The sequence below is a fragment of the Cuculus canorus genome, chromosome 4, assembly GCF_017976375.1.
Source record: "Cuculus canorus isolate bCucCan1 chromosome 4, bCucCan1.pri, whole genome shotgun sequence".
Lineage (NCBI taxonomy): Eukaryota > Metazoa > Chordata > Aves > Cuculiformes > Cuculidae > Cuculus > Cuculus canorus.
Genome location: NC_071404.1, coordinates 65,418,725 through 65,431,401, shown reverse-complemented (window position 1 = coordinate 65,431,401; position 12,677 = coordinate 65,418,725). Strand labels below are relative to the sequence as shown.

Here is a 12,677-nt window from a genome sequence, read left to right as displayed (position 1 = left end):
CATAAGACAATTGTCTTGTTCTAACTTTTTAAAGAGTTCCCCAAAGTGAAATGTTTTATAATCCTTTTTGTGCAGTAGTCAGGAAAGAAATAAAAGAGTTTGGGCAAAGATTATCCACAAGAAAGAAACTTCTTTTTTTTGTTTTGTTTCCAGTTGAAACACAATAAAGAACATAATTAACTTCACAATTCTTTGTGTTTTTCATTTGACTGCAGGGAGGAGATGAAAGAGGACTGTTAAGCCTTGCATTCCATCCCAATTACAAGAAAAATGGAAAGCTGTATGTGTCTTATACCACCAACCAAGAACGGTGGGCTATTGGACCTCATGACCACATCCTGAGGGTTGTAGAATACACAGTATCCAGGTATCAGTAGAAAACTAAAATTCACAAATGCTGTATTTTTCAGCAACCTTTTCATTTTAGTATTTCCCATTTCTAGAATGATCTATCAGATTTACAATGTGTATACATGGGCACTTGCAGAAAAATTATTGTTGATTTTATTTCAAACAGTAGTTCTGGAACGCCAGTAAGTACACATTGGTTTATTCTTTTTAGGACTTTTTTTTTTAGTTATTTTGTCACTTAAAAATTATAGTTCTTTCCTCCTTATTGTGTATAGTAAGAAAATATTTTTTCATGAATAATGGAAAGTTGAAATTTCTCAGAAATAATTGGCGTTTTTCCACCAAGGTACGGCATCCATATCTGAAAGTAAAATTTGAATGACTCAAGTTTATTTTTAGAAAGAAGAACAATGATAGGGAACAGTGAAGACTGTTTTCATATCTCTAATTGCAGGAAAAATCCACACCAAGTTGATATGAGAACAGCAAGAGTGTTTTTAGAAGTAGCAGAACTACATCGAAAACACCTAGGAGGACAGCTTCTGTTCGGCCCAGATGGTTTCCTATATATTTTTCTTGGAGATGGCATGATCACTTTAGATGATATGGAGGAGATGGATGGTTTAAGGTACAAAGACTACCAGTGGATAGACTTTTATTATTGTCTTCTGGTTTTGTATGGTATTTGGGGTCAGAATCAAATGTGATCAGCAGTTGTCAGGACAAATCTTGCTGCCCCTTCCTTTCCTACATAATCTCCCTATCTTCACTGCCTGCATTTAGCCAACTGTTGGTATTTAGAACAGTCTTACTACTAAAACACATCTTGTAGTTGTGTGCTCTCAAACCATTTAAATATTTGTGTCCTCACCAGTAGATGCAATTGTATTTAAGCATGTTAGACTTCCAGACTAGGAACAGGACAAATTTATTGAGCAAACATTTTTAAAACTGTCTACAAACACATACTAGAGTCAATAAAAAGACAATCACTTAGGAAAACATCTAGAGAACATATGAAGCAATCCTACTTTGGTCCAACCTATGCAATTTTCTGAACCTGCTCTTTCCCTCTGTTTCATTATGCTCTGTTAGATTTGCAACATTTGCCTTTATTTAGAGAAAGTGTGGTACTGAGCCTTTACAGACCTAAAAGGAGTTTCTATGCTCAAAGGCCTGTCTGGCTCAGCAGAATAGCAGGTGCTCCCGCCCTTTGCAGTGAGGTTATACTGAAATCCGAGACCAGACAGCAATTCTAATACTTGATTTTAAATTAATATAAAACAAAGAGAGATTTGAAACAGATTCATGATGAAGACAGACAGAAAGTAATCAATTTAAATATCACATCTATTCATGTTTGTAAGAGTTTTGATGCTGTTTTACTCCTCTTACATTCTTGTCCTTCTCCCTTCCCCTAACACAATCATGAATATAAGGGAAAATAGATTTTTGTATTGTTTCATGTAGGAAGAAAGTTATGATTCTTTAACATAAATATCTATAACTCTATTCAACCAACACAATTACTTTATCTTTTTTAAATTAATCTATGATTAATCTTTGGATTGTACTGTGACTAGAAATCATTGAATTCAAGAGTAGGATTCAGGGTGTTAACAAAAAGCATTATGTAACTACATACTGATTATATCCCTAGTTACTCTAGAGAAGATCTGTATAAAAGGGTAAATAGCCTTATGTTTGAAGCCACAAAACAATGCTAATGTATGGAAAGTTGCTCTTATTAAGTTGCTTCCCAACAGCATGGTCAGTGGCATCCTAGAGTATGCATATAACAAAGCAATGTACTGGCCAGACTGAATCTTTGATAGGTTCTGCTAGTATTCTCTGGACTTGCATATACCATAAAACCAATCTAGATGTAATTATTCAGTCAAGTGGGTGGTTTATTTTGCTGGGTCTTATATGGATTAAACCTTAAATGGATTAAAATACTTTAAAAAACCAATTATTTTATCCTCCAACTTTCTCAGTGATTTTACAGGTTCTGTATTGCGCCTCGATGTAAATACTGACCTGTGCAATGTCCCTTACTCCATACCACGGAGCAACCCACATTTTAATAGCACAAACCAGCCTCCTGAGATTTTTGCACATGGACTTCACAATCCAGGCCGGTAAGTAAATTACAATTACACTGAATTGCTCTCGAGCAGATACTGTTTTCAACCAGAAATCTTTTATACAGTTGGGTAACAAAATTTTAATATCAAAGGCACTCGCGTGCTGTATAAAATTTCCACCTCTCACACATATGTCACCATTAGAAAGAACGGTACATTGGCAAAGGGGAATAAGAAGAGAATGCACAACTATTACAAGTCAAGACTGAAATGACAGAAACAAAGTATAGGATTTTTTGTTTTAATGAATAATAAAGTTATAAACTTTGAGAAAAAGAGAACCTAAAGCAGAGAGTTGGTGAAGTACAGCTGAGAAGGGAATCTGAGAAACTGCAGCAACAGAATCTCGACTGAGGAAAAAAGGCACATGGAAAACAAATGAGAACATCTGGTGATATCTAAACAATAACAAGGAGGAGAGCTACGCTTTAAGTAAACAACGCATAATTCTTCAAATTAGGTGGGTGGTAGGACGGAAGTGACATTTAAAGTCATGGTTTGAAAAAAATCAGAAAGTTAAGTTGTTCTGATAAGGAGCTGGTTCTTGGAATTTATAACAGTCCAAAATTCCTACACCATGCAAGTCAACACCCTTAGCTTGGATAAAGCACTATTCATGCCAGGTGCTATTGAGCAGAGTACATTTTAGCACTAGGAAAAAATAGTTCTACTTCACATTCTATAAAAAATGGTGCAGAAATGGGAAAGGTGTGTTATCTCTTCTATACGAATCTGACACAGTTCTCATTGGGCCCCTCACTATAGGAAGAACACTGAGGTCCTGGAGTGTGTCCAGAGAAGGGCAACAAAGCTGGTGAAAGGGCTGGAGAACAAATCTTATGAGAGGCAGCTGAGGGAACTGGGGCTGTTTAGCCTGGAGAATAGGAGGCTGAGGGAAGACCTTATCACAGCTTGAGGAAATGGCCTCAAGCTGTACCAGGGAAGGTTCAGCTTAGACATCAGGAAAAATTTCTTCACTGAAAGGGTTCTCGGGCACTGGCAGAGGCTGCCCAGGGAGGTTGTTGAGTCACCATCCCTGGACGTATTTAGAAGATGGATAGATGAGGTGTGCAGGTTACAGTTTAGCAGTGGACAGGTACAGTTGGACTTGATGATCTCAAAGGTCTTTTCCAACCAAACGATTCTATGAATCTATGAATGTCATATTTTGGCTTAGTATGAAATAGGTCCCTCAAATGAGTAGGCACCATAAAGAAGCAATAATCCTTCAAGATGTGATGTTTCATGTTGTTGATACAGAAGCATACATTATGAGCTCATCTATGTCATGGATTTTCTTGTATTCTTTGTTTTACAGATGTGCTGTGGACCGCCACCCAACAGATGTAAACACCAATTTAACTATACTTTGCTCAGATTCAAATGGAAAGAACAGATCTTCAGCAAGAATATTACAGATAATAAAGGGTAAAGACTATGGTAAGTTCCAGCCGGGGCAAAGCTACTAGGCACAGTCACTGTCTATGCCCATGAAATAATAAAGAGAAAGCAGAAAAAGAAATAGATAAAAAGGACTGTGTAGCCATGAGAGGTAACTTACTGCATAGGCAGGATAGATAACCTACAAAAGATAGAACTTAGGAAAAGTATGGTACAAGCAGATAAAAGATGCAAGACAAAACAAAATTTAAATGACAACTTTGTCCTGTTGGTGTAGAAGATAATTAAGAAATAGGCCAGTTCTAGTCTTAAAGATCTCACTGCTGTGGCATATGATGGCTCATATAGAAAAGACTTCTGAGGATTAGAAGGTGATGAAAATGTATTCTTAGCCATGAATAACCTTTTAAGATACAGAATGGAAACCTCATGTAATGTGTCTCCTATAATGGAAAAAGTGAGATAGACTACAACAGACCACAACCACGCAGGGAAATGACTGAGCTCTGTTTAAATGTTACCAAAAACTGGAAAACGTAAAAAAAATGCACTATGCTACTACTTCATACTAGTTGACTGGTATAGATTAGATTGCAAAAAGATAAACATTCAATTAGGGACTTAAAATTTTAAAGCATTTCTTTTGGTCTCTGAATCAGTGTGATTATCAGTCACAATTTTAATTTAATGTTTAACTGATACATATTAAGATCACTTGCTAGTTCAGGCAAGCCAGGTGATGGTTACTCTGGGCTATCAGCTATAGCAGCTTGTAAATTCATGGTGGTAAATGCCAAAGGTGTGTAAAGGCATCAAGAGCTGGTGTATCTCCTGGAAATTAGCACTTTCTGATTTTATTCACATCCTTCTTTCTCCCACCTGTACTTTACTGCAAAGCAAAGGAGCTGTGCTGCATAGTAGGAAAGTACGCAATAGTGTAATGCAATTGTTCTACTTTCATCATTGCATATATTTTCTGTGTTCATTTTATAAAAGCCAAACCAAAGTATAATATTTGGTAAACCACTGCTTCCATGGAATTTTGACTGCATCTTTATTGCAGAGTGAACTAAGCAATATTGTGTCTCTCCAGAACAGCTTGCCAATATTAATACAAGGCTGGGATTTGCTTCAATAGAAAAAGATCATCGTCCTTTTGTCCCACATAAAATTTCAGCTCTTACTCTTGTAGAATAATCTGGGAAATTCATTTATCATAGACTTGCAGATAGCCCTCTGACTGAAAAAAGAAGTTCCTATAAAACAAAAATATCTGTTGGCTGTGGCTTCAATTGAAAATTACGCAGTTAGGATGTCAAGTAGAGCCTGCTGCTTTTACCCTAAGCAGTATTTGATTGCATGAATAGGAACATCTACACTGAAACTGCCTTAAAGACATTATTCGATAGGACTTAACTCTGCAGCTTTGTAAAAAAAAAAGGAAAAAAGTATGTGTAGGAACTGCAACTACAAAACCAGCATGAAATAAATTACCACAAGAAGCTACACCCAGTCATACTGGTGTTTAATGAGGCGTAACACATATACCATGTTTAAAACTGTTGATTTTGAATGTGTTTTTCAAACCATTGAATGGCTTTGAAACAAGTTCTGCTGAAAATCACTGGAATTTCTGCTTTTAGGTCCTAGAAGGACCTTACAGTGAAAGGGGGTTAATTGTAATCCTGGAGTTCAAGAGATCCATTCTGCAGACTGTACTTGTGCTTAATAGCTGTAATCACATCAACTTCAATGGAAGTTCAACCTAATCCTTATACAGTTTTATTCTCCCAGCCGGTGCACACAGAAGAAAGCAATTACCGCCTGTCCCCTCTAAACCTCTAACCGATTGTTTCACAAACAGCCTTTGTTGTAATTTTCTGATGTTTTTTTCATGTTTCATTTCCATCAACGTATCTTGAATTCTGGGGAATATTTAAATGGAATTCACCTCTTTTCTTGAAGTAATAATATTTTCATAAATGTGAATCAAAATATGAAACTGCATATGATCTAATGCTACGGTAGTTCCTTTTTAGAAAGTGAGCCTTCACTTTTAGAATTCAAACCATTCAGCAGTGGATCCTTGGTTGGTGGATTTGTCTATCGGGGCTGCCAATCTGAAAGACTCTATGGAAGTTACGTATTTGGAGACCGCAATGGGTAGGTTTCTTATAACTCACTCTTAAATAAAATATATAAAGTATATGTAGTTATTGAGCTTCCCATATAATGGAACATCTGCAGTCTTCTATGCTGTGTCACTTTGCCCATTCAGCAGTGTGACAATGCAGATTAAATTCTAGATTTGGAAATAAAATAGCATTCTAATGAATGGTGACATAAGTACCATATCTGATCTGTGGAAGAAAAGCTACAGACAAATACATTACAGCACTCTTAAGGTTTTAGGTCTACAAACACTTACCTGCATCATTTACATTATGATAGAAATAAATGTTAATAATGGAACTGTTTCCCAAACAGGTCCAACTAATAAGTTGTTGACAGTTTCAGGTTTTATGGAAAAATCTCTGATGGAGCAAAATTAATGCTTTTTAAATGAGCTCAATATTCACAAATGGTTATATAGTACAGCTTGAACCCAATTTTGCTGTGTTTGAATGACAGGAAGGGAAATGCTGTGCTTTTTAAGCATCTGAAAAGTAACAGGCAGGAAATCATAAGATATTAGCACACGTGTATCTATGGAACTTCTTGCAGCAAGTGTTTACTTATTTTTCTGGACAATGAAAACTCTATTCCAAATGTAACATAATAATTTGCTTTATGTGTTTTTGAATATAGAAATTTTTTAACACTGCAACAGAGTCCTGCAACCAAACAGTGGCAAGAGAAACCCCTCTGTCTTGGCAACACTGGCTCATGTAGAGGTTTCTTTTCAGGCCCCGTCTTGGGATTTGGTGAAGACGAATCAGGTAAATAGGAAAAAAAAGATGTTATTAAATCATAATCCTTATCGGTCCTTAGTGTCTCTGTGAACTGTATCGCTCACTATGACACAATGTGACATATACTTGCTTTTATTCCCAACATTACAGACTTAAGGGGCAAAAATATTGCGTGAGCAGACCGATACCCCTCTTCTTCCTTCATTCCCAGTTCTGTTTTCTTTTAACCAATTCTATACAATATGAAGCAAAAAACATTCATGACAAAGTATCTTTCATATTTTAGCATCGATTTGGGGAAAGTTCTTATTTAAATATTCAAATAGCAATGATTCTGTTATAAATTTCAGTGATTAGTGTTTCTTCTGAAGTTTTTCTAATCTCATCTTGCAAATACAGCTAGATCACAAAAGTCATGAATTTGACATCCTAGGAAAGGAGAACTGATTTATTGTGTTGGTTTCTTGAACAGGTGAGATTTACATATTATCAAGCAGTAAAAGTATGACACAACCTCACAGTGGAAAACTCTACAAGATCATTGACCCAAAAAGGTGAGTATCACATTTCTCACTAAGATCAGTCTTTCCTTCAACAGGTTAAGAAACAAAAGTAGTTCGTCCTATGTAGCTGAATTATGCAATACTGACATTCAATAAGAAGGGAGATTGTCAGTGCAGAGGGCTTCCTAAAAGCAAATGTACTGTAAGCAGCAAGCGGAATAGATTCGCTAAAAGTAATCACTGTCTCACAGAAAGCGTATGTCAGAACAACAAGAGGTGTAACCAACACTAATTCCTGGAACTTTTTATTTTCCAACTTCATGCTAAATGTTGTCCACTTTCCCACACAGATTCACATTCTTTGCACGTTTTCATATAAGAGTAGAGATATTTAATGTGGAACTGAACAGGTAAAAGATGCTCCTGGTAGTTCTGAAGCCAAATGACTTGTAGGTACCACAGAGGTTATTCAGAATCAATGGAAGGCAGATGCTAGAATTCTCCCCAGCGCTACTGCTTCCTTACCTTCCGCTGTGGTGGGGCAGTGCACAATGGGAGCTTGATCGAAAGGTTAGTACTGGCTGACAATATGCACTCTGAAAAGCTACTACAGAAAACAATTTGACAGTACTAGCTAGAGGATGAGCCATGCCTGGTCAGTTCCAGTCTCATTTCCTCAATTTCTGTTTTGCTCTGAGACAGAATTTTAGTCTTTCCCAAACATCTCTTCTGTTGTATAGGAGAAACCATCAGCAGAACAGAATAGAGAACACTGGATCCTCAGGGAGCATGAATTGTCACATCTTACTAGTTTTCGACATCATTCCATACCCCTGCATTTACCTGTCTCTCCCTAGAGAGGTTTGGAGCCCCAAGGAAGGAAACCTTCTGTCCTTGGACTATGTGCTAAAAATACAATAAATTCTTTAACAGTTCTTAAAGCACTGTTTTCAAAAGGCTTATAAATCTCACTCAAATGATTTATAAGACGCAGAATTAACAGGATTGGTTTAAGTATTTAGACTAATTTAGCAGTTTTAAAATGAGGATAAATGAAAATTATCAAACCAGATTTTCTTGAGATCTGATCGTTTTTAGGTTCTTTGCAGAGCAGCTACAGCAATGAAAATATTAGGGAATCTGGAAAGACTGCAAAAATCTAGTCACCAGCATGGCCCAGGGTCCCCAGCAACAATAAGAGAAGATGACTAGCAGATACTCACTTTAGCTGGAGAAATATGATTTTCTTCATGAGGGATCTTGCTTCTCTATCACACCAAAATTGTGGTACATAAATGTACCGCATCCACCCTGCAAAAGGATCAGCAATTAACACAGATGGAAACAGCCAACAGAAATGAAGTTTGTCGTATTAATTATTTTGATCCCATCATATCGTCCAAAAGCAACTGCCTATTTGTTCAGCATCTAGTTACGCTTGCATTTTTCGTTTGCTGTTGACTGTTTAAGGGAAGATTTTCTTTTCTTGACAGAATTTAAATTCTTAAAATTGTTATTGGGACAGCGAGTTAATTCAACAATAAATTCATTAAATTGGATGCACGCTGTAGTGTAAATTACAGTAGTTTCAGTGTTTTATAATTATACTTTCCGAATCCTATAGCAAACATTTGGAAGCAGATGTTACTGCAGGCTAGAGCAGGCTGTCAGTCAAGGTTATTATGTATGTTTTATTTATGCTTTCTGGTATTAAAAACATTTTTTTTAGAACAAAACTTGCCATTCTTACTGGGATTGTTTAGTCTGTTGCTGTATGGTTTTAAGTGAATTTTACACCCTAAATCCACTATTAGTATCTAATTACATGGGGCTGCCTTGTTTGACCTCAGCTTTTTCGTTCCTGTTACCTCTTCCAGTAGGGTGGTCTTCAGCTGACATACCTGAAAGGCCAGACCTCCCATTGCTGCATTCACGGTTGGCTGTTTTCATGTATGGAAAAGGGTCAAGACTGTGTTTGGTTACTGGTGAAAGTAACCAGAAAACTATAAAATACTTTTGTAAATTGACACAGTTGAAATTAAACAGACTGTGGCAAAGGGGTATTGGTTTTGGTAACACTTTTTTAGAAACGTGATAATTTTCATTCAGGCAATTGTTTGAGTTTTGTCGGTTTTAAATCTCGCACCATTGCAGGCTTTTAAGTGAAAGATAATGAGATACTTCCACAAAAGAGCATTGCAGGCTTATTTACCATTTCATGCTGATTTCACGTTACACATGTAAACAAGTTTAAAATCCAATGGCTTTGGCAAGTGTTCATGTACAGCTTTAATAACAAAATATTAATTGGTATTTACATGCTAATTATTTGTTGCATGCTAATATTTTGTTGCTCCTTTTAATGTCTTCCCCATGGTGCGTGCCATACAAATACATCAAATAGAAGTGTAAACCCTAGCACGGTAAGCTTTCTGGAACATAAAATGAAGATGCTACAGGTGGCCTATGAGCACTAGGTATATATAAAGTCTTAGAAATTCATTACTTACTAACAAAACCCTGTCGGGGTGGCCTCTAGAAGAGGCCATCAATTTGCAGAGAGCAGTGTAAAAGAACAAAATTATCAGTCCTTGTGGTAGTCACTTGCTGGACGTTAATAACTTCATGCAGAAACCAGTCTTCTGGTACTGGTCATTCACAAGCTGCTGCTAGCTTATGAAATTATTTTTTTCTTCTAAATAATAAATGTTACATGAAGATGGAGGATTTGGTTTCTTTTGATCTTTGTAGAAAACTACTGCATGATCGAAGTTCATAACCATGACCACAATTTCCCTGTCTCAAATATAGTTTAATGAAGAAACCTATAAGGTGAACAGCCTGATCTAGTGGGATGTGTCCCTGCCCATGGCGGGGGGATTAGAACTAGATGATCTTTAAGGTCCCTTCCAACCCAAACTATTCTATGATTCTATGATTCTACGATTCTACGATTCTATGATACTGCTAGCAGTAGAAAAAAAAAGGTTCAAAAGAAGCGGGTATGTTAAAACATTAGAAAATGCGAGGATGAGGGTAATCCAGAGAACCCTTTGCACCATTCTTCAATAATCAGCAATTGGGAAGTCCTATCCTAAAACAGTCTTTCACATGTAATGAAAATGAGGTGTTAAACTGAGGTGATGTATGATAAACTGATAAATACAATCAACACAAAGGTTCTGAATCCCTCCATCATCAAGGCAGTTTGTAACAGAGTTTAAGGTACCACAGGAAACGTTTGTCCAAATACTTCATGTCAATAATAAATACCCTCACATTAAAACCACAGAATCGAATAATCCCTCTCTTTGTAAAAAGGTGCTTATAATGATATATTAGTACATGGTGGCTCTTAGACAATGAGATAAATCAGAAACAGAAAAGTTAAGAATTAACATAAAAAAGTATGTGAGGTGCTGCAAAATACAGATATACTACCTATTACCATAATTGAGTATAGGTAATAGCATGGTTAGCTTTGAGTTTGGAGGAGATGTGGGAAACAAAAAGAATTACAAACACGTAAAACCACAATTAGGTAATTAGTTAAAATAGCAGACAAAGAAGACTATCTTAAGTTAAAACTGTGCCTCTGAAAAAATATAGCCATTTCTTGATGGTTATATAAAGATGTTCTCGCAAGTAAACTGCTTTGCCGGGTCAGGAACTAAAGAGAAAATATACGGAGGCTTATATACTGACCTAAAAGGTAGGAAAGAGTAGTCAGATGTCCTGAAGACCAGTACAAATACTAAAATTTTCTAAATTGTCTTTTTGAACATAAAAGAAAAATTTTTATTTTCTATTTTACTACTTTCTGGTTTGTATTTTTTCTGGCTCTGTTTCTACAAATATGTACTAATATCAATCACAAAAGCACTGATGAATGATTAGGAAAAATAGCTAGATAAACAGTGATACAGAAAATCTGGAAAGGTCTAAATATCCCAGTTATTCAATAACAGAGAAATAAAGGAGTCAAGTCCATTGGGAAAGAAAAAGCAACCGTTTTCTAGCATCTTGACAGAAGAAGATCAGCTGAAACCAATATTAAAAATGCATACTTCAGTAAGAAATATCTGTTGATAGGTTCATGTCAGCTGTGACAAACATTATTACCAGCTGTTCTTCAAAAACCATAGACTGGGACAGAACAAGAAGTAAGAAAATAAACTTTGGAAGGTGGCAGTACAGCCATAATGTGGCTTTGGAAGTCTTCTTTTATAATATTTGTTATGATCACTTCTATCTCTAAGCAAATTACGGATAAAATAAAAGAGATTCAGCGAAGAGTATTCAAACTGACAGACAATGCAAAAGATTTCCATTTACAAGATGTGACTAAACCCAGAAAAGTTTATAAGGCAGCCACACAGTGGTTCCTTCCACAAACTTCCCCTGTGAAGTTTGAAGAGTTTGTTGCTGTCGATGCCATGATTCCGAAGGGGATGAATAACTGTTTTGATCAAGATGGCTCACTGGAGCCAGCAGGTGACTTCTATGACAGACAGCAGAGCTTAAGTGTCCCTGCACATAAGTTTTCTTCTTCCTCTCCTTGTAACACCTTACAGATCTGGATTTCAATATGTTTCTTATCAACAGCCACAATAGCTGCTTTCCATCGGATTGAAACTTGAACTTGATTCAAACACCTCACTCCTCTTTCATGCCTCTCCAGAGTATGTAACCCCACTTATCATCCTTTCCATCATCACCTTCTGGGATTTCCGCTGTCGGAGAGTATTTCCAGAAAGACTGATTTTAGACACTAAGGGACAATATCTAGGTCCTACCTGATTTTGACATCATTCGAGCTCTTTACAAAAATGTTGGTAATTTTATTTTTTTCTCTGAGTCAAGAGTGTTTGATGGTATGAGAAAAGAATAGCATTTATGAAAGCATAGCCCCCTTTGAAGGCTTTACTTACTATGGAAACAGAAACTCAGAAATGTACTGTTTTGGACTAATCTGCATCAAGATCCTCAGTTCTGATGGGTTGTAGATACACTCTGAAGCTGCTACTGGAAACTCTATATAATGAGCCAATTTTGTTGGAGAATGCTCTCACCAGCCCAGGTGGGCCATGTGATTTCTTTCTGTTCAGACAGTTACTATCCCTTAACTCATTTGAGGGAATGGAAAGCCAGAATTAATGTCTAATTATGTTTAGTTTAGCCAGAGCATTCAAAATTCTTATCTCATTTACCAACCCACATGCAGTTACTATTCCCATAAGAGACACTAAAGAGAAATTAGAGCTTTTTGTGAATACCAGCCTAGAGAGTTTCACTTTACAGAAGTACTTCACAAAAACTCCTTTGTAACTTCGATGGAAAAACCTAAGGATTTTTTCAATCAC

General features: G+C 36.5%; 1 protein-coding gene across 1 annotated transcript in view; it reads left to right on the top strand.

Annotated features, from left to right (window-relative positions):
• Nucleotides 1-12,677, top strand: part of HHIP (hedgehog interacting protein) — a 77,778-nt gene that overhangs the window by 53,716 nt on the left and 11,385 nt on the right. The window contains exons 5-11 of the mRNA XM_054066008.1: nt 216-367; nt 806-979; nt 2,349-2,492; nt 3,817-3,938; nt 5,939-6,062; nt 6,708-6,838; nt 7,284-7,365. Coding sequence (XP_053921983.1) covers nt 216-367; nt 806-979; nt 2,349-2,492; nt 3,817-3,938; nt 5,939-6,062; nt 6,708-6,838; nt 7,284-7,365 — 929 coding nt within the window. The remainder of the gene's footprint in view (nt 1-215; nt 368-805; nt 980-2,348; nt 2,493-3,816; nt 3,939-5,938; nt 6,063-6,707; nt 6,839-7,283; nt 7,366-12,677) is intronic.